Below are 22,646 nucleotides of genomic sequence, written 5' to 3'. Positions count from 1 at the left end.
TCTACAAAAGGTTGAGTTTAGGTTTGTTCACTTAAGTAGTAAATCGTGGCATTTCCTTAATAAAATCTCTCTATTTATGTATTATGTTGCTATTTGGCTGCATTTGTATAGTGGTTAGATTTGTTGATTTTATCACAGGTTTGGGCATTTATACGAAAACTCCACTGTCTTGCACTGTTCTTTATCCCTGAGAAATACAAATAGGGTTAACAAAATACCACAAGCACCCCTAGGTGCTTTAGCTAGGTGTTCCTAAGAAACTGCTGACTGACATACACGTGTTTGTAGGTGTGCCACTCGGTTTCCAGGTTTGTTCGTTCACCTTCAAAATAAAAGCTCGAGCACGACGCATCCATGGTATGCCAATATTTCTGAGTACAGCAAGCATGGTACATATTTTAACACAAACATTGCCATGCGAAATTTGGGGGAAATACGAGTAAATATTAAGAAGCTCGGCTAAACGAGGATTTGTAAACTTAATTGGCAATTTCTACACATAAACATGGAGACTTTAGAGCACCACACGGTCACATTTTCAAAGAATTGGTTTTGCCTTTTTATTCCAACACACATAGTACACACTGGGGTATGCACACACGAGGTTAAGGCACACTGTTTTCTTTCATTTTGACATTAAATGCTAATTGATGCGAGACAGGCGGATCTTATTTTGAATGTTGTAACCGGAAGTCCCCTCGTTTCTTCGGGCTAGCTTGTTGTAAGGGGGCGGTGAGCGCTCCTCCCCGTCCATCACCAGGCTCTCCGCTGGTTAGAGGAAGGTGGAGTGGGCGCCGGCGGACTCTCAGTCCAGCGGCATAAAACAACTAACTCAGCAAACGTTACAGGACATTTGGGACACGACTTTTCTTTCTTTCTTTGTGGGTGTCAGGTTGTCAGCAATGAAAGGTTCAAACAGTCGTCCCAACAGACTGGGTCGAAACCCCTTCGTCCACAAGCTGAAATTCACCATGACGGAGAAGATAAAGGTAAGACAGTTAAGCTAATGAATGATACATGAATTACCTACAGTTACACATTCATTCGTCATCTAAAGATACTCCCAAGTTGTGTGTATGTGATGAATTTACCACACTTGACCATTACCCACCTTGTCACTGCTGACACACACTTTCCTGTGGGGCACCTTACAGACTTGGAATATAATGTGTTAGTATTGTCTAAAAAAAAAAAAAAAAAAAAAAAAACATTGGGAAAAAGTTCTTCAAACTTAAGAGGAGAGCTACAGTGTTGTGACCATCTAGGAAATGTAGTTCCCCTGTATTTTCCAGATTGTAGTCAGTGATGAAGTGAGAGCAAGACTCACCTTAAATGGTCCTCATAGGATGACAATAAACATTTTAAAGAGACAAAACCCATGTGTTCAGCAAAACATTAATTAATTCACCTGTTTAAACTCATTCCATAGATTATGCACTATTTGATAGGCCGCTATAATACAGGCAACAAGTTTACTTCATTAATATTTCTTTCAGTCGTATCCCAGCAGGAGTTTACTCTGCCTTGAGTGTCAAGAATAAACTACCAGATAGATGCACAGTAAATCATAGACTTCATTCATTTATATTTTTTGACAGGGGACCCCTACTGGAAAATATATTCTGTAGTAATTTACAGAAATAAGAGCAACATCTGTGCGGTCATGCATTTTTTTTCTTTGGTTACCTATTACTCATAACTGCCATAGCCCTGTGCTCCATTGTGAGTGTTACCTGAAACGTGTGGTGTCATTATGAGACCAACCACTACCCCACATTTTCCTGGATGGATCTGCAAAGCCAGAGTTGAATCTTGATTTACCAAATTTGCATGTCAGACATTTGCATCAGATTTTGACCTGCACACCTGCTGACAATGGGAAGTGCTTTTAAAAAAGAACTTCCGTACTTTATTTTATCGTGGCATTCAAACTGTCATTCCGACTCGTGCTAATGAGGATAACATGCACTTGACTTCAACCACCATTCACTGGTTTCTAGCTGTTTCTGTTCACTCATCCAGCTGAATGTGCACACAGAGACACAGCGTTATCACGTGGTTGTTAGCAGAGGGTTAATCAAGCTGACAGCTGGCCAAGTTTCATATGTACTCATTACACAAAACTCATTACTATCAGTACTCATGGTAATCCTCATTAGAATGCATCAGTTTCTAGGATGGCATAGCAAGAACGACTGCTTGTGTGGGTCAGGATAAAGTCAGGGTTTATGATAGGTAGGGAGGCTGTCCTGTCTCATACTGAAACGCAGTGCAGCACATTTGATGCGAAAGCACTTGGTGAAGCAAAGCTTCTCCTGTAGGCCAAACATGAACATGCAGGTGGAAGGTGAGACACTCTGCTGGTTGTGCTACAGCTGTAGCTACACCCTAAATCAACCGTCATGATCAATGGAGTCTCTTTGCCGGAGGACGGGAGTCAGGCTGAAATGCCTCTTCATCAATCAACCAATGGAGCAATGGGGTTTCACGTTTAGTGATTAGTGGGGTCTGCTGACAACATGACTTGACATGTCCTGGACATACACTGCTGATGCGATAATATCACTTAGTTGGGTTAGATTCTTTTTTTTCCCCAAAGCAAACTGTGTTGATTAACTTCAAAGATAAAATAGCTAAAGTGGCATCAAGTAACAAAATTCATATGTGTAAAAGCACATTATATTTTTTGTAATCATACAGTCAGACATGAGGAGGAAGTGCACTCCCTCTGCTCTGCCAACATCAGGTTTATCTGTTTCCCCATAGCCTCAGGGCCAAGAGGGGCCTGCATGCATTTACAGCAAAACATACACAGCACAAGGCACAGGAAGGCCTTTATGTTGGTTCCCAACAATTATGTTCTACTCAGACAAGTGGTAAGGTCAGGCCTTTTGCCTTTTCTGCTTTTAAATCTTGGCTCTGTGAGGCCCTTCTAACCACTTCAGTTTGGCTTGCTGGATGCTGTCACTGTTGTTGTTGCTGGAAGAATGACTTTATTAGTACATGTCTTTGTCGGGTTTTTCCATTGAAGGTTATAGGAGATCGTAAACAGTAGTGTGTCTGTGCCAGATGACAGCAGCAGTCCAGTGGACCATGTGTGTGTCTGTGTCTGCTTCACACCTCTCACTGCCTGCTTCTAGTGTCGCGGTGAGGTGTGTTTTTCCACTTCACTAATGTGTGTGGATTCGGTCACAGACACGCAACTAGTCACACGACAATAAACACGAGCTGCGCCTGCACAAAGGCATTACATCCCAGATCTATAGGACTGCATGACATGCAAGGTGTGTGTCTGGTGTTGAATGTGTGTGATTATTTACGGAGAAATGAGAAGTGCCGCTCGATGCATAAGCACCTTACTCCTCCTGGCACTTGGTCTTGCTGGAAATTGTTTTTGTAACTTCCAGCAAACATGATCAGCAGCACTGCAGACCAACTAGGTCAGCAAGAGAAACAGACGGACAGACAGTAGCACTAATTCCAGCTGAGTCACACATTGCTGAACAGTGAACATCATGCAGACATGGCTGCCAGCTCTTCAGCTCGCAGACATTATTCCTGTGAAATCAAACAGAACTGCACTGTCCCCAGACTGGATTGGGAACCCTCTCAAATGTCAGTAACTTTATCTACTGATTGACATTTTGGCTATTTCAGTGTTGAGTGTGTAGTGTCTGCTACAGCCCTTTTCAAAAAAATTCACCTGCTCACATTTTACTGCCAGGGAAAGACAAATATTTAATGGCAGAGGCGATTTCTACAAGTATAACAGGTTCTGCTACCTTTGGCTTTGACCTTGATCTGCACACCAACAACATGACAAACAGAGGGACAGGTTGTGTGCCTCTTGAGCCTCCAGGTGGAAATCAGAGCACTCTTCCCTCGGCTCATTGAAAACAATTAGCCAGGAGCAATTAGACGGCACTACAGGGTATAGAGCAGTTAAAAGTGTGCTGGGCCATGTTGCTCAGGGAGGTGAGTGTTACGTGGCATGGCTGTGGAAAAGTAGGTAAGAGTGCGTCAGTGCTGGTCTGACAATATTTTTTATTTATGTATTGTTATTTACTTTGATCAATTAGGATTGGCACTAACATTTATTTTTAATTTAATAAAACGCCAGTTACTCTCTGAATTAATAGTTTGGTCCGTAAAGCATCAGAAAACAGTGGAAAATGGACACAGAATAGTCCATAGTGACATTAACAAATATCTTGTGTTGATCAACCAACACAAATTCCCCTAAATATTCAATTGACTTTAATATACGACCAAGAGAAGCAGCACATTTTCACATTCAAGAATGTGGAACCATCAAATGTTTGACATTTTTTCTTGAAATACTTAAAGGATTAATGGATTATAGAAACAGTGGGTAATTAATCTTCTCCCAATCAGCTTATTGATTAATTGACTAATTGTTGCAGCTCCAGGATCAATACAGAATATAGGGCGACAATAATTCCAGCCTTTTCCCAATGGCAAGTGACATCGTCCCTGATTACCTGTGGTTGCGTCGCTCTAGTGACTAACGGATACTCCAGAGATTCACCTGCAAGACACAGATTAAAAAAGATTTGTCCAAATGATTGCAGCTGACCCTGAGATATCCTGACTTTAGTCAAGCTCCAGAAACTCTGGACCCTACGATTCCCAGAGTTCAGATAAATCATATTTTTAATCGTCATGGCAATATGAACATGTGCAATAAACACAAAACAAAAGACTGACTGAAAAGCAGTGAATTAGCTAGCTAGCTCTCCAGCAGCGCTACCTGCAGAGGGAGGAGGACGGAGGAGATGACTGACAGCAACTGATGTCTGTGTTCTTCATTCAGCTTCACTGAGTGTTTTCATGTCAGGAATATTATTTAGTGTATTGACAGTTTACTTTAGTTTCCAGAAAGACATTATTGAGTTTATATACAGTGGCTCTGCTGCTGTAAACGTTATTGCTGCTGCTGCTCTAGAAACTAATTTTGTTTATTCTAATCCTGTTCTCTATTTTATGCTTTTTAAAAATAATAATATGAGTATCAGTAAAGAACCAGATAAGCTGTACTGTATTGATGAGATAAGATAAATATAACATTACATAGCTACACCTGAAGAGAGAACCTCCACTGTCTCACCGCTGCAACCTCAACTAAAGCCTCCAGACACGTAGGAAAACCTGCATTCACACTGTGCATGTGAACATTTGACGTGTGAGATGGAGCCTGCATACCTGGGCCATTGTGTCAGTTTGACGGTGACTGTGAGGGTAGCTGGCACCATGGTAGAGGACCACATAGGAACTGTATGCGCACACTTCAGTATTTGTTTATTTATCCTAGCGTCACAGTAAAATTTAGCAGATAAATAACTGAGTCAAATATTTCAAATAAGGTTTAAGGAATGAGCTGTATGTTTCTACAACATCCTGTTATTGAAACAAGAGCGATGGCTCCCTGGCTCGGCTTGGCGAGGCACCCGCCACCATTGCTGTGCCTGTGTGTACATTTATAGGTGATGGTATGCTTCAGATGTTTGTCTTTTCATGTTACGCGTGCTTGTATGTCTGTGTTTGCATTAGAGTGTAGCTCACTGATGTATAGTGTGTTTGTGTGTGTGTATTTCGAAAACGGATGTGCTGTAGGATGAGCTGAATGACTCCATGACTTAATGGCCCCTGACAGCTGTAATGGTTCCATACATACAAACAGAAGGTGTGTGTGTTTGTGTGTCAGGAGACAATAGGACCATCATGGTTTGCCAGAGACCTCTGAATATTTAACATGCAGCAGAATGGCTAAGTCAGTAAATCGTCCCCTCAGGTCAAAAGACATTTGCTGCTCTTTTGTCTACATAACCATTAGCAGTAGATATTAGGACATTTGCTTTTTGCCTTGATTTCACTTGTACAGCACGACATCGTCTTTATGACTATAAATCAGATCAAAGTGGAATTATCCCCACATTTGGCAACTTTATATTATCATCTTCATGGGCTCTGGAGATCTGTTAGCTAGTTAGATAAGCAAATAAATGCAGACAAAATTTAAAATGTAAATTAATATATGTTTGTTTAGTACAAGACCCAACCAAAATCACATCATCATTTTTCTATTTTATTCAGTGAAAGTTAAATGCAAAAATGACCATTCCAACTGAAATCATCACTCATGTCACAATATCTGTCAAAATAATTGTTTGCATATCGTTCATCCCTAATACAACCACACGATTTAAAAACAGTCCAATATATTTTTAAACCATGGCTCAGTATTGTGAAATGTTATTTTATCTGAACAGTGAACATCATAGAAACATAGCTGCCAACAGACAAAATGCCTATGACATTCAATAGAGCTGCAGTGTCCTGTGAGTAGACTGAGTATCTGAAATCATTGACATTTATGGCTGATTCACCAGTAAACTGGTCTTCATCTGTAAGAGTGGTGTTTTTCCCCAGTCTTGCACAGGTGTGAGAGGGCCCATTGCTATATTTGGATATGTAACAGAGGTATAAGGAGTACAGTAACAGTTTATTGCACTTTAACAATAAAACTTTTAAGTTGCTTTTATCTTAGCGTGAGGATGTGAGACCAAAATACACTGAAGTATATTTTTATCGTAAATTTCAAACCCTCAGCAGTGGATGGGCTGGTTGTGTTATATGCTGGTACATAAAACACTATAAATTGCTCCCCTCTGCCCCACCCCAACTCATTCTTATGCCACCTCCTGAGAAAATGTCAGCAGATCCTCCCAGATGGATTCGTTAAGCTCTGGCGAAGAGTGCACCGTGCGTCAGGTGTGGGGGTGGGGAGAGCGCGAGAGGCGTTAGAGCATCATAAATCACCCCCATTACTGTTTATTTATTAATACAGCCCTGCAGTGTGCACCTGGGCTCGTCCAGGGAGAGAAATGCATGAGGAAGAAAGGAAAGATGGGACAGGAAGGGAGGAGGTTAGATATGATTCCCCAGAGTGGTGACAAAAAGCACATTGATGCAAAGTAGGAGGAAAACAGTTGAAAGGAGAGCAGCGTGATAAATGAAGGTGCAGCTGAGCAAATACACGTAGGGAGTGAGGGACTGATGGATGGATAGATGAGGAGAGGAATTCCTCTGGGACCGGAGAGTACTGTAAAGTGGGCGGGGAGGCTGATGGGAGGGGAATGAGGGAGCGCGATGAAAGTCCGGGATGAAGAGATCCAGCGGGGGTCGGACAAGGAGGAGGAAGGAGCTTAAAATGTCACACAGACTGAATTTACACTGTGGGCCATGACATTTTGACCCTGTTAGTACACACACGTGCACACACATCACATCTCTCTCATTACACAGTAAGAGAAAAGGCATGACGGGTCCAGTCAGCTGACTTATCATTTTTCACTCAGGCTTCAATAAGCTTTATTTCAGTGACTGAAACTGCATGACCAGAAGTAACTGCATCATCTTGTTTCAAGAGAGTCCTGACAGGTCATTTGTTGGTGCATAGAAAACCGTATACAGAAACAGCAACAACAAAACATGACAAATAGGAGGCAAAAACTGCTGTAACATTAATCATATGACGAGTGAACATTACAAACAAGAGTGACTGAATTCCAAAGAAGAAGAAGTCAACATCTAAAAGACGTTACAGATTGTGCAACTCAAAAGTAGCCTTATGATGTTTTTTAGCCATGTTAGCGATGTGGCTCTAGCGATGGAAATGTCAGTCTGTCAGTTGGTCACTGACTTGGTTGATCCTCTGACCTTTCCTCTAGCGCCACCAGCAGGTCTAACGTTTCATTCATCCCGTGAAATATCTCAACATCTGCTGGACGATGTTGGACAGTGTTGTGAGCAAAACAGCATCTTTCACATTTCAAAAACAAATCCACATAAACTATTATCATACTAACATTTGAAGGTGATAGATGGGACAGAGAAGTATTATGAGACACAATATCAGCATAATCCAAAATAGATAACTTTAATTGGGTGACAGGTTTTTTGTTTGGATGTATAAAGACTGTATAGGATCAGAATCATACTGAGGTGAAGACTCAACTTCATTATGGGATTTAGATTCAAGCACAATCTAATCTCTATTTCACCAACATTTTCTTTTAGCTTACCTGCTAAAAGAAAATGTTGGTGAAATAGATATGTAAAAAAGTAGATTGTGGCTGTATAAGCTTTTTAACTCCAGAGATTATAACCAGGAAAGTGTGATTAGAGCATGACTGTTTGTGTGAGTGTGTTTGTTTCTTCCTGGAGGCTCAGTTGGAATGTGTGTCTCGTCCTCTTGACCCTGTAGGATGTGCAGGCGTCTTCTTACTGTATAGGAATGTACGCTCCCTGTGTCTATGTACTGTTTGACAGTTGGCTAAAAAAGCAGCAGGAATGTTAAACAGTGAATAAGAACGTGTGGAAATGCTGTTCATATCTTCTTTTTATCTGTCTCACATACTCTCTCTCTCTCTCTCTCTCTCTCTCTCGCTCTCTCTCAGATAGGACTGATGTCGGTCACGGTGTTTCCCGTGCGGCTGCTGCTGGTGTCCTTCTTCATGCTGCTGGCCTGGCCCTTCGCCTTCACAGCCTCCCTGGGACGTTCTGAGTTTGTCATTGAGCCACAGTCATGGTGGAGGAGGTGTGTGTGTATGTGTGTGTGTGTGTGTGTGTGTGTGTGTGTGTTACCAAGTGAAAATGTGTGAAAATTCCAGCATCCTGTAGAGCCCATTGTGACAAACAGAACTAAACAAACAAGCCTTTTGTCAACTCATCTGCTGTTAGTAGCGTCCACTGAAATTATATATTTTTTTCCTGCTAAGATTTAACATCAACCGTCTGTGTGTCTCAGGTTTATAGACCTGTGTTTACGAGTGATCATGCGGACAATGTGGTTTTGCGGAGGTTTCCACTGGATCAAGGTGAAAGGGGAACGGGCGCCGCCCTCTGAAGTTCCCATCCTCACCGTGGCACCACACTCCTCCTACTTTGATGCCATCCCAGTCACCATGACCATGTGCTCCATAGTCACGAAGCTGGAGAGCAGGAGCATTCCCGTCTGGGGCAGTGAGTGAAACACATTTCCATCCACTCTACAACAGAGATTGATTAAAATTAACTGTGCAGTCATGTGTCACAACAACATACAGCATATTTTCCATTTAATGCAAACTGCTGCTGCACACGACAAATGCTGTGTAGAAGTTTACAGTCTCATAATATGAAAAGTTACATGCCAGCTACAGATTTATTAGAAGTATGTGAATTAAATTTTTTTAATGCACATATTGAACGTCTGAGTGACTGTAGTATGTTAAAGAAATAAATTGGTATTAAAGGTGGTGGTGGTGGTGGTGGTGGTGGGGGGGGGGGGTCTCATTAAATACTGAATAACAGTGACTTCAAATCCAGTTTTTCATATTCGAGTTCAGGTTTCAAGCTCACTGCAACATTCAGGCATGAGGTAAAACTGTGGCTGTGATTGCTGCACAGTGTCAAAAATAATCCTTACATGATTTTCTACATAAAACTCAGTGTTGCTAACATGTAACAGTAATGGGGACTGATGCATTTTTCAGGAATATTTATCAAACACCATTTAATCAGGATGGTGCTTTTCTAGGTTCTGAAGATGGACTTAACTGTTTTTAATTTATTTTGTTTTGTCATGCATCTTCATCATCGTCGTCCTCTCAGCTCTTATCAGCTACATTCGGCCAGTGTTTGTGTTTCGGTCAGACCAGGACTCCAGAAGAAAAACTGTAGAGGAAATAAAGAGGAGAGCACAGTCTGAAGGGGAGTGGCCTCAGGTATGTGAATATGAACACACACACGCACACACACACACACACACACACACACACACACACACACACACACACACACCTAAGCTCAGCTCACACCACCTGAGAATTGAAAGGTGATAGCATAAATACACTGAATCACAGTTTACACGGATAAAAATCAAATGCATTTGTTTGTGTGTGTGTGTGTGTGTCTGTGTTTGTGTACTTTAATGTGTATTTGTTTGTTCCAGATCATGATATTTCCAGAGGGGACGTGCACCAACAGGTCGGGTCTCATCTTATTCAAGGCTGGTATGTGTTCAGGCCCCTTCCTGCTTTAGGCTAATCTTGAAACCAAGTGGAAGGTGATTGTGTGTGTGTGTGTGTGTGTGTGTGTGTGTGTGTGTGTGTGTGTGTGTGTGTGTGTGAGTGTGAGTGTGTGTGTTTGTCCTTGCCAATTTTCAGTGACCTTATTGTGGTAAAATCTCCTCTTAACCTTAAATCAGAAAACATTCATGTGTGGTTTCATGATCACACATCATTTCATAGATGGTACAGAAATCGAAGTGACACTTTACACTTTAAACGTCTGGTGACCCGGGGACAGTGGAAACAAGCTGTGAACACAAATTTGACATATCATCACCAAGATGACAAGGTGAACTTGTTAGTGAACAGCTGCTTATTTCTAAATCCAGCAGTTAGGGAGCAGCATCAGTTTTCATCGGGAGGTGTGGGGTCGACGGCAAACAATGAGCTGTGACTCGCTGTAAAGCCTCATAAATCCCAAGGGAGGTGGAGACTCAGGTGATGTTGCCCCTGTAGGTAAATCACTATGTGCAACTCCTTTCACATTGTTACATTGTTATTGTAAAAATATTGATTATAGCCATGTTAAGTCTTTTCCATAACTATAACCTTCTTATAGATGGGAAACCAAACTTATTCTATTATTATAGAATAAATATGAATAATATTAATTAGCCCTTTATATTTGTATTTTGGTCAGTTGGTTGATCAGTTGATCAGTCCACCACATCCATCCAGTTCCTCCTGGAGGATCCAGACCTGTTCCCAGGCCAGATGAGGTCTATCATTTCTCCACTGCGTTCTGGGTCTAGGCTCTGGGGTCTTCTACCAGTTGGACGTGGCCAGAAAACCTCCATTGGGAGGCGCTCAGGACGTATCCGGATCAGATGCCTGAACCACTTCAACTGGCTCCATAGGAGCAGAGGAGCAGCAGCTCTACTCTGAGCTGCCTTTAAATTTCTGAGCTCCTTAACCTGTCTCTAGAGATGAGCCCTGACACCCTATGAGGGAAAGTCAGCTGCTTATATTTGTGATCTCATTCTTTCAGTCTCTACCCAAAGCTCATGACCATAGGTGAGGGTCGGGACATAGACCGACTGGTAATTAAAAAACCTTGCTCAGGTTCATGGAGTATGAATCCTAAAGACTTTGTTATGCCCTGACTTTTAATCTAGCTCAATCATAAGGCCAAAATTTTAATTCACCTACACTTTTGTTTATGATGCCAGAAAATCGAATGACATTAACCTCAGCTGTGCTTTGTGTTTAGTGCTAGTTAGCAAAGGTTAGCATTCTAACATGCTAAACTAATTATGATAAGAGATTGTGAACATGGTAAAAGTTATACCTGTTCAACATCAGCATGATAACATGCTAATGTTAACATTCAGCTCAGAACATTGTTGTGCATATTTACAGCCTAACACAACTGCTAGCATGGCGGTAGATTCTTACACGTCCACACAGGAAGCGTTTCAGCTGTGTGTTTTAATCATCTGCCTCACGTACATCTGACGGAACAGATCCGCTTCTCTTTTAATCAACCCCAGCTGTTTACTGCCTACACCGACTTTGTAACGCCTCATTACTGCAGTGGCTGTGTATCGAGCTCTGAGTGCTGTGACAATGTGGGTGACGTACACTCAATATTGTGCCTGAATGCGCCCTGTGTAGACATAGTGTTATTCTTATTCAACCTACATAAATTGTAACTCCACAGGGTTTGTTTCATATGTATCCACAGATGAGAAAAGATTGACACATGAGCTGTCTAAGGCAGTAATACAAAACCACAGTTCTGAAGCTTATAGACAAAACCAGAATAATTTGTCCAGTCACTACAGTTGTTGGTAGAGCTCAAGATTAGTCGGCTATCTTAAGTCCAAATGAGGCTTATTATCCCCCAGAGCTCAGAACAGTGGTTGGCTGTGGTTCTTGGTAATTTCCAACCAGGGGTGTGTCTGTGTTTTCATAGAAACACTGTGTGTGATCACTTTGTTCAGCGTCCATTTCATTTAGTGTGCCTGGACCTGTAAATGATTATTAATGTATGAAGCTGGCTGCAGAGCTGCCAGCTCCAGGTGCAGATGTCTGGGCAAATTCATTTTGTACTTGGCCCAACAGGTTCAGAGGTTCAGTGTCTTGCTAAAGGACACCTCACTGTTGCACCCACTTTTTTTTGGGCTTGTTTTTCTGTTCACCTCGTGTGTGTGTGTGTGTGTGTGTGCGCGCGCGTGTGTGTGCGCTCGTGTGTGTGTGCGCGTGTGTGTGTGTGTGTGTGTGTCTGGCATTGTTCCCTGCCTGCCCTGTCTAATCCCCTTTCTTCCAGTCTGTAATTCTGTCATTCCCAGTAAGCCCTGTTGGTCATACTCTGCACTGCTGTGTGTGTTTGTGTGTGTTTGTGTGATGTGTCTGGTCTGTTGTGTGGTGCCAGTGCTCTCTGGATGTGTCTCTTCTAGTTTTGTCTTTTCAGTTGCTGCCAGCAAAACAGAGTGTGTGTCTGTGTGTGTCTGTGTGTGTCTGTGTGTCTGTGTGTGTCTGTGTGTGTGTGTGTGTGTGTGTGTGTGTGTGTGTGTGTGTGTCTGTCTGTGTGTGTCTGTGTGTGTTAATGACCGTGTTGCCACCTGTACATGATGTGCTCTGCAGATACCTCCAGTCTGTTTCTCATTTCAAAAGACTTTTTAATAGAGCAGTCACTTTCATGTCTCTGTGTGTCCTCTCACATTATTAATCAGAGGGTCACTGATCACTCTTTCATAATCGCATGTGTTGCTTGAGGAATATATTTTATTCCCCAGTTCCTTGTGATCACATCTGCTCAGATTTAATATGTATGTTCTGTTTTCCTTGTATTTTGATCTGATTGAACATTCTCTGTATATTCTCTGGTGTGGCTGGTTTTAACTTCGCCACCTTTATAGGAGTCAGGTTAAAGAGTATTTAAGTAATTATACCAGCTTCGCCCTGCCTTAATTATAAACATATTTACACATAGTTAAGACAGGTGTTTAAAATTACACTTTTCAGCAGCTTTCTATTTAAAAATTAGAATCATATGTATTACTTGCAATTGAATTAGCCATAGCACAATTGAACAGATTACATCTTGAATACACTTTGTCCAGAATCATTTGAGTAAAAACATGCAAAATATTAAAATATTCACATAATCTGAAACAATATTTTTGGCCTTAAAAACCTACATGAGTTAAAGCTGCAGTAATATGTAATTCTTTATGAACAATTGTAAGAATGGCATGTATAATGCAAAAAGGAAATACCTGCAGCGACAACCACAGATATTGTCATCCAACTCCGCAACCCCCCTCAGCTCTGTGGAAGATTTTTGCATCTTTCAGCTCATTTATTTTGGTTTTATGGTTCACAGCTTCACTGTTTTTGTTCACTGCTCTCATCAACCCTGTCTCCAGCAGCCGCAGGCAGCCTCCCTCAATGAATAAGCTTTTATAAACCCATTGTACACTCTCTGCCCAGCACCAGAAGGCAGACAGACAAAGTTAGCAACTAGCTTGTTAACATAGTGAAGCACTTAGCAGTTAAAGAGCCACATATTTTCGTCAGGAATTGGTTGAAACCAAAACAATGATAGAATAAGAGTGAATATTGGACTTGTGTTCAACATGTGGACACAAACCAGACTTTTAAATTAAAGCTAATGTTGCTCTGTGTCTTCTGGATGTGTAAATAGGGAACAATTTACTAACACATGGACACTATCACCTTTCAAGCTTGTTTCACTGCCAAAAAACAATGAATCTTTTAAGGTTTAAGCCTTATTCTCATTAGTAATATTAATATATCGTATTCTAATCTATTCAGCGCTCACACAGTAGCTTGAATAGGTCTTTGTCCGGTAATAAATAGTGTATGTAACTGGTATTGGCTTGTCTGTCATCAGCAGGACATTATAGACTTGAATAGAGACTCTTCTGTTTGCAGGGGCTGGAGGTTATCCTGAGGCTGTGGGCTTGTCTCTCATGCAGCACACACAACTCTGCCCTGTACATTGTTTTTTCTCTGCTATATTCAAGTCACTTAAAGTCTGTAAACTTGTGTTTTCCAAAACAATTTGGTGCTGGTAAATCAATATGTGCCATTGATATACATGTAGTAGTAATAGAAATCAAATTAGGATAATTTCACAGTTTGATTTACTTTAATTAGTCTTGATACAGTTCAATTTATTTTGCTCTGGTACTGTTCTCTCACCACCTCCCCCCTCTCTTGTCTTTCTCAGGTGCTTTTATCCCAGCACTCCCAGTCCAACCAGTGGTGCTGCGCTACCCAAACAAACTGGTAAACACCCTGCATCCAGTCCTCCCCTTTCCTGTCCCACTCTCTTTTCATCCTTTTGTCACCTGTGACCTTGGACATAGTTCAAGTCTAGCCTGAGTCCACATGCACATACAGTGTGTACACACACCTGTACGCACTGACATGCACCTGTGATGTAATGGTTTCTTTCCCTCACGTTAGTATGTGTTTCTCTTGTGTTGAATGACTTCATGTTCTAGTGGGATGATATTTCATTCCCCTCTTTCTCTGTGTCTCTTTCTCACGCACACACGCACACACGCACATACACACGGGTGTCATGTCTCTCTCTCTGCACCTCTCCTCGCTTTCTCATCAATTATGCAATTCCTGTTACCTCGTTTTTCTTTGTTTCCCTAGAAAGCTTTTGTCTGTTTCCCCTTGTGCTGAGTTTAGTCACTGTGATGACTTTAGTGCCAACGTGGCACAACAAGGAAGTTAAGTGAGGCAAAGAAAACATGGATAAACCGCACCAACAGGGTGATTTGTCTTCCCTTTGTATTTTCCTTTACTGTTTCAATTCCATCTATTTGCATACGTTCATAGAGCTGCAGTGGCGGCCTGCAACAGGAAATGGAAATAAAAAGTAAACAAACTACAACCAGCTACAAAATGTGTGAATAGATTACACAAATTAGTGATTGTTACTGAGCCAAATCAAAACAAATTTAGCTGCCTTCACTTTCTGAACCTGTGACAATGCTATACCAGCAAGCGTGAAGGGAAGCCGATAGCATCAGCTGAAAGCACCCACATGTCTTGCATGGGCCTGCTGTGAATGTGATGTTATCTGGATTCATCCGTGTGCTACTTTACTACACATCAGCTTTGTTTACACATGTTGTTTGGCCCCGTAGTGCAGATCAAAGCAGAAAGGAATAAAATGTTGAGTTTAAGCTTCAGGTATTTTAATAATCTGATGGCTTTGCCTTATTATATAATGAACAAATAGATGGAGGTAAATATAAAGACAATGGACTGACAGGTAATCGTGGACGGTTTGGTTCGCCTTCGTCAAGCACCCACAGTGGCAAATCACAAAACTGACAGCAAATCATTTCCCACTTAAACGATCACAGTGGCATTTCTGCATATTTATGCTCTTTTAAGTATAAATTTAAAGTTTACCACAAGTTCACAGAGAGATTTCTTATCTCCCAGACAGCCGTTGGTTTGGTTCATTACACTATAATTTAATCAGTTTGCAGAGACTTTAACCCAGGGGTCTCCAACAGGTGGCTTGTGAGCCACGGTTCAGAGGATATAGTCTGTACAAACCATGGCTGCATAGTACAAACTTCACTACTCCACTCAGTAAATCTGCTCCAGATGAAGCTAAATCAAACACACAGACAGACCCCTGGACTGGATTTATGGACATTTATTTGCAGTGTTATCATGTGTGTGTGTTCAGGTTTGACTTAATCATGACTCTGATTTTGAGTTTCAGATGTTTTGATACAATATTGATATGTAATGACTCATTATCTTATTCATTTGATTTGGTTTGGAGATCATGTTCAGTGTTTTGATACCATATATGAATAAATGTAACCAGTAATATAAGACATGAGGAGCTCTCAGCTGCTTTTATTTTGTCAAAGTAGCTCTCAGAGGAAAAAAGACTGGAGACCCCTGCTTTAACCTTTTTGGAAAGCTATGGTGTTTTAATTGCAGTAATGTGTAGTTCTAAATTTCCATCTTGTTTCACTTCATTCATGAATCGCAGAGTCTGAGAAGATGCAGGCAGCAGCAGAGGGGTCTGAAACCAGGCTGAAAAAAGTATCAGATTCACAGTGTTTAGACATTTATCAGCAGTAATTAGTAGTATGTATAAAGTGACCTTCAGTGCACACAGACACAAACCACAGAGAAGAACTTCAGGGAGGTCAGGGAGTTGGTTGACTTGTATGAAACTTGTGTTAGAGGTGTTTGTGTGTTTGTCCTGAGCCATTTCCTCTTTCTCCTTCCTCTCCACAGGATACTGTTACATGGACATGGCAAGGTCCCGGAGCGTGAGTGTTTGTTTTTCTTTCACACACCTACACACCTACATAGTACCATACACAACACCCACATACACACACACACACACACACACACACACACAGCCTCTACTGCTAAGAATGTGGTTAAAACTACTACTGACCTGTTTTTCATTAAAAAGGGAGTTGGTATGATGCTGTAGGGGAACCTCCATTATCTCCGGTAACATCTGTTCAGTCTTGTCTCCATCCATCCTATTAATGTTCCTGATCCTTTCAACTCCTCTTTCTTCCAGGTTCAAGATTCTGTGGCTCACTCTGTGCCAACCCCATAATCCCATGGAGATCGAGGTGAGTGGTTCAGAGAGACAGACAGACATCAGTAAAACTTCATTTTATTCTTTCCAGATTGAGAGAAATTTTAATTGGAAATTTTAAAAAATTCTCACCATTGAATCCGATGAATGTAATATGTTCACTTATGTATTAATCATACAGCAGATCAGTACACAGTTTAATGACAGGACATAATTAAGTTTCTATTCTCTCTCCTTAGTATTTGCCTATTTATACTCCATCAAATGAGGAGAAGGAAAACCCTGCCCTGTTTGCCAATAATGTCAGAAAGGTCATGGCCAAGTAAGTGTGTGTTAATGTGTTTACATAAGTGTCTCATCAGCGTCTCTCACACACACACACACACATATATGTATGCAAGTCATCATGAGCCGTCCTCTCCCTCCTGACAGGGCATTGGAGCTGCCACTCACAGAACTGTCCTTTGATGACCGTGAGATCAGCCTATCAGAGGGCCCGCTGTGCATTTATGACTACAGCAGCCTGCTGGAGTTTAATCAGCTGGTGTCCCGCTTAGGGTGAGTGGAGGGGGACTGGACTGACTGGTTGGACTGGGTACAGGGTCGCTTGTCATTCAAGAGTTAAGGGAATTGAAGGTGAAGAAACACTGACACCTAATGGTGACAGGGAAGAAACACACACAAGGAGATGAGTTCTTTTCAAGAGTAATATCAGTCAATCTATCATGTCAAATTAAATGAGGAGAGGTTTGGGGATTTATGGCACAAATGTTCTGCCAAGACTGAATATTTGTTAAAACAACTGCCACAGATATTAGTCCTCTCCAGTCAGGTTTTCTGTGCAGGGAATACATGAAAGTATCACATACCTGTGAGCATATCATGTGATTATTTGGTTAATTAGAGAAGATATGAGTGATATAAAGAAATAATCCCACAGGTTTTATGATGAAAGAGTTTTTATAAAATGATCTGTCAGCATTTGTTTTTCTCAGTTGAGCACATAAGTATTGAGGTCCCCCTACCCCTCCCCCCTCCAAAGAGGAGTATTTATTTCCCTTCTTTGCTAATTAGATCCATTATGAGTGCCGTTATCTCATTAATCAGTGTGAGGACTGGATGTGTAGTGTGCACATGTCATATGCTGAATATGAGGGGACCTTTATAATGAGTCCCATGATTCTGTCATGTGATCAGGGCCAGTGAGAGCCTCACTGTGAGTCCTGAACAGACAGGAGAATATTAATATATTAGGCATGCTTTTTATTTATGTGCTTTAATCTTTTAGATGTGAGGTATGTGGGCTTTTTGCAGGCTAACCACAGTCAAAGTTTCCATATATATAGCAAATGTTGTCAATGATGTGATTTTTAAATATATTTTTCTGCTCTACTTTGTCATAACAGACTGAGAGCAGGAGCCAGAGACAAGGTGATTGAGGAGCAGGCCAAGAGAGCCAGAAAGCTGCAGGGAGAGAGGCTGGCTTTAGAGGACTTTGCCCAGTACCTCAAACTGCCAGTTACAGACACACTCACACAAGTCCACAGCTTCTTTGACCAGGTAAACACAGACAGACTGAGAGGTACTAGCTATAGTATAATAGCAGATACTAAGACTACAAACTGGTAAAAGACGACACATGGAGTATTATTAGATAGGGAGTTAAAAACAATTTAAAGTCCTTAAAACAACTTAAGACTCATGGCTGTACTCATACTTCATACAAGTCACTCAAGTAAGAGGTCTGATTTGTAGTTGAGGGCCAGGATGCACTGTTGTATTTAGTAGTCAAATCTGTTTAACAGTAATAGAGATCCTAAAAAATTTAAAGTTTAGATAACTTTACAATAAGAAAAGTAGCTCAACAAAAAATACCGAAAATTTGTAAAAATTCAATTTAAACCACTTTAAAGCTCTGCAAAACCTAATGGTTAACTAACCAAGGCTGAGCCTAAATCTCAACAGATAGTTTTCATAACAACAAGGAGGCAGAAGTAGTTCATTCTTCTGTGTTTTTCTTTCAGGAGAGGTTCACAGTGACATGGTTTTAATATGAGAGGAATCTAAAGTATTTGGACTGATAGTATCAACGACCTCCTCACAGTTATTGCTAGTATTTAGTATTCACAGTTGCATCTGGGATGTTTGCTGCTCTTGCATTTTTGACAGTTCCCCGATACTTTGACATGTTTTAATTCAATGAATCCAGACTGGTGTTCATTCATTTTGAGTTGATGTTTGGACCACCTTCCTCTTTAAGGGATCTCTGTGTGATCATTTAGACAGGGAGGGTTTTGAGATTAAATCTCTGTCTTTAAAAGAGTTTTAGTGTTTAACAAGGACACAATGTCCCTGATTCAAAGCACCCAAAGGTTGAAACCACAGCTGTTACTTTCCTGTCTTACAGGTGACATAATGATATGTGCGACTGGGCTGACTATGACTGATCAGCTCCCCCTCGTGGAGAATCTGCCGCATACTAACTATGAATGAGAGTGAATTTGCTTGTCTAAGCGAACTTTGAATACAGATCTGTCAGGAGTGATGGCATGAAAAAGTTGAGCAGCTCCAAAATCAGATCATCAGAAGTAAAACCAGTCGAGCAAATGAAATTCTTGAAAGTGAACTACAATTCAGTGGTGATGATTTTTTTTGTGTGATCTGCTTTTAAAAGACACTAAGTTCTTTGGCCAGTTGAGTTTACATAGTTTATAAGCTAGAGGTGATTCCAGCAAATGGCATTTTAATATGGGATGAGATTTGTTCCTTCACTGAGATCGTTTTGTTCCCAGCATGGAGATGGACAGATCGACGTCAGACACTTTGTCATTGCCCTGTCTACTGTTCATCGACCATCCAAGTCCATGGAGACCCTCAGACTGGCCTTCAGGGTGAGCACATTTGCCAGTGAATCTGCTTTGATGCAGGTTTTAAATCATGGCTCTAAAAATACATGTTGTTGTTGTACAGATGTATGAGAGCGAGGAGGATGGTGACGTCCTAGAGGATGACCTCGCCACCATCCTGGAAATAATGCTGGGAGTGAAAGAGGTGCAGCTTTCATGTCTGTTTCTGGAGCTTGGCAGAGCTGACAGCGAGAAGATCACATATGGTGAGACCCAGGGTCTGGTTTAACAGAACTTTTAAACATCAGTACAAAATTGTCAGATTAATTGCAGCACCGTGGGACATCTGAGACCATTGTGCAGATGACTGACAGCATCTGTCTGTGTTCCCACTTCCTCTGTGCTGTCACTATCACATTTGATTTCTCCTTGGCTTTACTGAAGAGGATAAGTACCGTCTGTTGTTGATTTTCCAGGGTCTTTTACATCCACCATCTGTCTTTTCTAGACACTGTCGAAGCTTTTCTGTGTACTCTATCTCTCTCTATTGTCTTTTAAAATGATATCTACTTTTACCATAAAAACAATCCAGCAGATTGCCCATCTGCACATAATGTAAAATGTAATAGTGTGGAATCATTGTGGTAATTGTACTAATTCCTCGAAATGAAAAAACTAATAACAATTGATGCTAAAATGCTCCACATCGCTCCTTGAATTTCAAATAAAAAATAATAATATTCCAGTGGCATCTTTACATTCACAGACAGCTGGAATAACTTTTCTCTGTTTTGCCTTTTTTTCCAGATGAACTTCGTGACTTTATAGACAAACATCCATACTTTGTCCAGCACTACCTTGACTTTAAAGACCATCCACGAAAATTCTGCATCGGCCGACCTAAGAGCTGCAACGGCCAGAGCCACGACAAAGACGATTGAATGATGGACTTGAGATTTCCAGCTACTCTATTGACCGTCTCTTATCTGACGTGACAGCATCTCCAGGTGCTGCAGCTTGCCTCCCGCCTCTGTGCCTTCATGTGCAGGAAGGAGAAGAATAGAAGAAGAATAACACAGGTATTCACTGTAAGTCAGTGTAGCACAGATGATGGAGTCAGAATGTCGTCTCCATCACTTATTTAATTTCTCTTCTGAACTTATTTTTTTTGCCTTCTTCTGTTTTTCGTCTCCATTATCATATAAAGAAACTTTTTTTTTGTTATGTTATGTGAATATATTATTTATTTTAAATGTATTTTCTTACATATGAAGTATAGATATTTAAGAAATTAGTTTATAAAAGGAGGGGTACTTTTTAGCCCTGTTATTTGTGTTGAAGGTTAGCACTGTTGTTCTCAGGCAAATGAACACTATCGCAAAGCACGTGTTTCCCTTTTCTGCTGCTGCTCATTAGATACATACACAGAAACATGAAAGCTTCATTTCATGTGAAAAAGGATCAGGACATACAGACTGTAATGCTGCCAATCAGTGATGATGTTGGGAGGTCATTAAACACTCCAGGTAAAATTGGCCACTGAATCCAGAGAAATGATTCCTTGCTTTAAGCAGCTGTCTCACTGCCATAGAAGTACAGGCCAAGAAACCTTGAGAAAGAACAACTTTTGACAAGGATGATTGATGAGGATCGTGGCCTCTATTTTTCGAGCGTCTCAGAATCCCTCTGAGGGATCGCCCAGGAAGTTAACCTAGAAGTCAAACCACTCCTGTGTCAGAGGCTGAGAGTTATTTATGAAGCTTTCCAGTCTGACTTTCACCAAGGAGAGGAAATACAAAGAGTGTGTGACATTTACCACATTCTCAGCTGCAGGTATTAGATAATAGTAGCATTTATTATGTATATGGGCATATGATATCATGACTAAGCTATGTAGGTTATATATGCAAAAGTATGATGTCAAAAATAAATAAAAGGCTTGCATTAGGCTGCTTCAGTTATTGTTTGTTCCAAAGCTGCATTTTCCCTGTTGCAGTGAGGTTTTTGGAAAAATGTCAGTGAAGTCGCCATCATGTGATAGTTTCTAACAGGTTAGCACACCTCTGAAGCTGTCCTGGATATTGGCTGAGACAGGACTCATTTCCAAAGTTAAGACAGTTAATGAAATGCTTTAGTCCTAATAGCAGAACCAATGATGCATCGCAATTTTTGGCCATTTCTGACGGGCTTGATAGATGCAGGCCCATGACTGACACTTCAGGGCAGTCACTGCCTTCTAAAGTGACTGTATGTTTTGATTGGTGTTTTTATCCAGCTGCATTTTTTACCGGTAGTTTAGTGATGTAACAGTGGTTTTTGAGCATTTCTGGATCAGCATTTCTGTTTTAATATCAGACAAGTAGACAATACATATCTTCACTAAGCCTCTGTGCATTTCTCTGCTGGCTGAAATATTGATCTCTGATGGTTTGTGCTGGACTGACACATTTTATACCTTATGACTGCAAGGTTCCTGTAACGTTTATTTTAAGACTCTTAAATGCAGAAATTGAAGCTCTTTGCTTTTTATTTTACAATAAAGTGCTTTCAGTTTTGTGTTGTTGTCACCTGCTGTCTTTGTTCCACTAGGTGGTGCTCTGCTTTCACACTTTCACCTCAAAGGGGTTTGACTCCTTTGACTCTTGCACACTCACTTACAGCACTCACTGTATATGAAGCAAAAGGACAATTCTTCAATTTTATAAAACCCTAATTTGTTGAAATTTTCGTCATTGCTTTATTTACTTACTCAGCTGTACATAGTGTCCATGTTGTCTACGCTGAAGTTCATCTCTTTCTTGTTTGCCTTTGATCACGTCTTCTGCCAGTGCCCACCTGCTGTTGCTTTCATAATGGCTCATCTCCTCATGAGTCCACATGGTGGTGCTAGCTCCCTAAGCTATACACACCAGAGACCCCATGCACCACTGCCCACCTGATGGACAGGAAAAGCATTACCTCATTCCTTCCTTTCATTCCTTCAGGTAAAAATAGACAGATTAAGCCCTGGCTTTGATGAGAGAAACCTACAGAGGAGGTGTGGAAGCAGGGAGAGAGGGATAGAGATGGAGGAGAGAGACTAAATGGATC

At 41.0% G+C, this 22,646-nt stretch overlaps 1 protein-coding gene across 1 annotated transcript; it reads left to right on the top strand.

Moving 5' to 3' along the window:
• Positions 1 to 757: 757 nt before the first annotated feature.
• Positions 758 to 22,112, top strand: lpcat1 (lysophosphatidylcholine acyltransferase 1). Its single transcript, XM_071500665.1, has 14 exons — positions 758 to 989; positions 8,481 to 8,620; positions 8,831 to 9,045; positions 9,676 to 9,788; positions 10,016 to 10,076; positions 14,332 to 14,390; positions 16,389 to 16,423; positions 16,690 to 16,744; positions 16,950 to 17,032; positions 17,143 to 17,268; positions 18,117 to 18,270; positions 19,503 to 19,601; positions 19,681 to 19,822; positions 20,364 to 22,112. Exons 1-14 carry the CDS (start codon positions 903 to 905, stop codon positions 20,495 to 20,497), a joined length of 1,503 nt encoding a protein of 500 aa, XP_071356766.1. The 5' UTR covers positions 758 to 902; the 3' UTR covers positions 20,498 to 22,112.
• The last annotated feature ends 534 nt before the right edge of the window (positions 22,113 to 22,646 follow it).

Source organism: Trachinotus anak, unplaced genomic scaffold, assembly GCF_046630095.1.
Source record: "Trachinotus anak isolate AG129_WGS33_773 ecotype Australia unplaced genomic scaffold, CSIRO_AGI_Tana_v1 ptg000016l, whole genome shotgun sequence".
Classification (NCBI taxonomy): Eukaryota; Metazoa; Chordata; class Actinopteri; order Carangiformes; family Carangidae; genus Trachinotus; species Trachinotus anak.
This window is presented reverse-complemented; position numbering and strand designations above follow the sequence as displayed.

What these genes read in the sequence shown, in the direction of transcription:
- lpcat1 (XM_071500665.1), top strand. Translation starts at nt 903, where the DNA reads ATGAAAGGTTCAAACAGTCGTCCCAACAGACTGGGTCGAAACCCCTTC. An exon ending in GTCAGAAAGGTCATGGCCAA is followed by an intron (nt 17,033 to 17,142) that starts GTAAGTGTGTGT and finishes CCCTCCTGACAG; the next exon opens with GGCATTGGAGCTGCCACTCA. An exon ending in CAGCGAGAAGATCACATATG is followed by an intron (nt 19,823 to 20,363) that starts GTGAGACCCAGG and finishes CTTTTTTTCCAG; the next exon opens with ATGAACTTCGTGACTTTATA.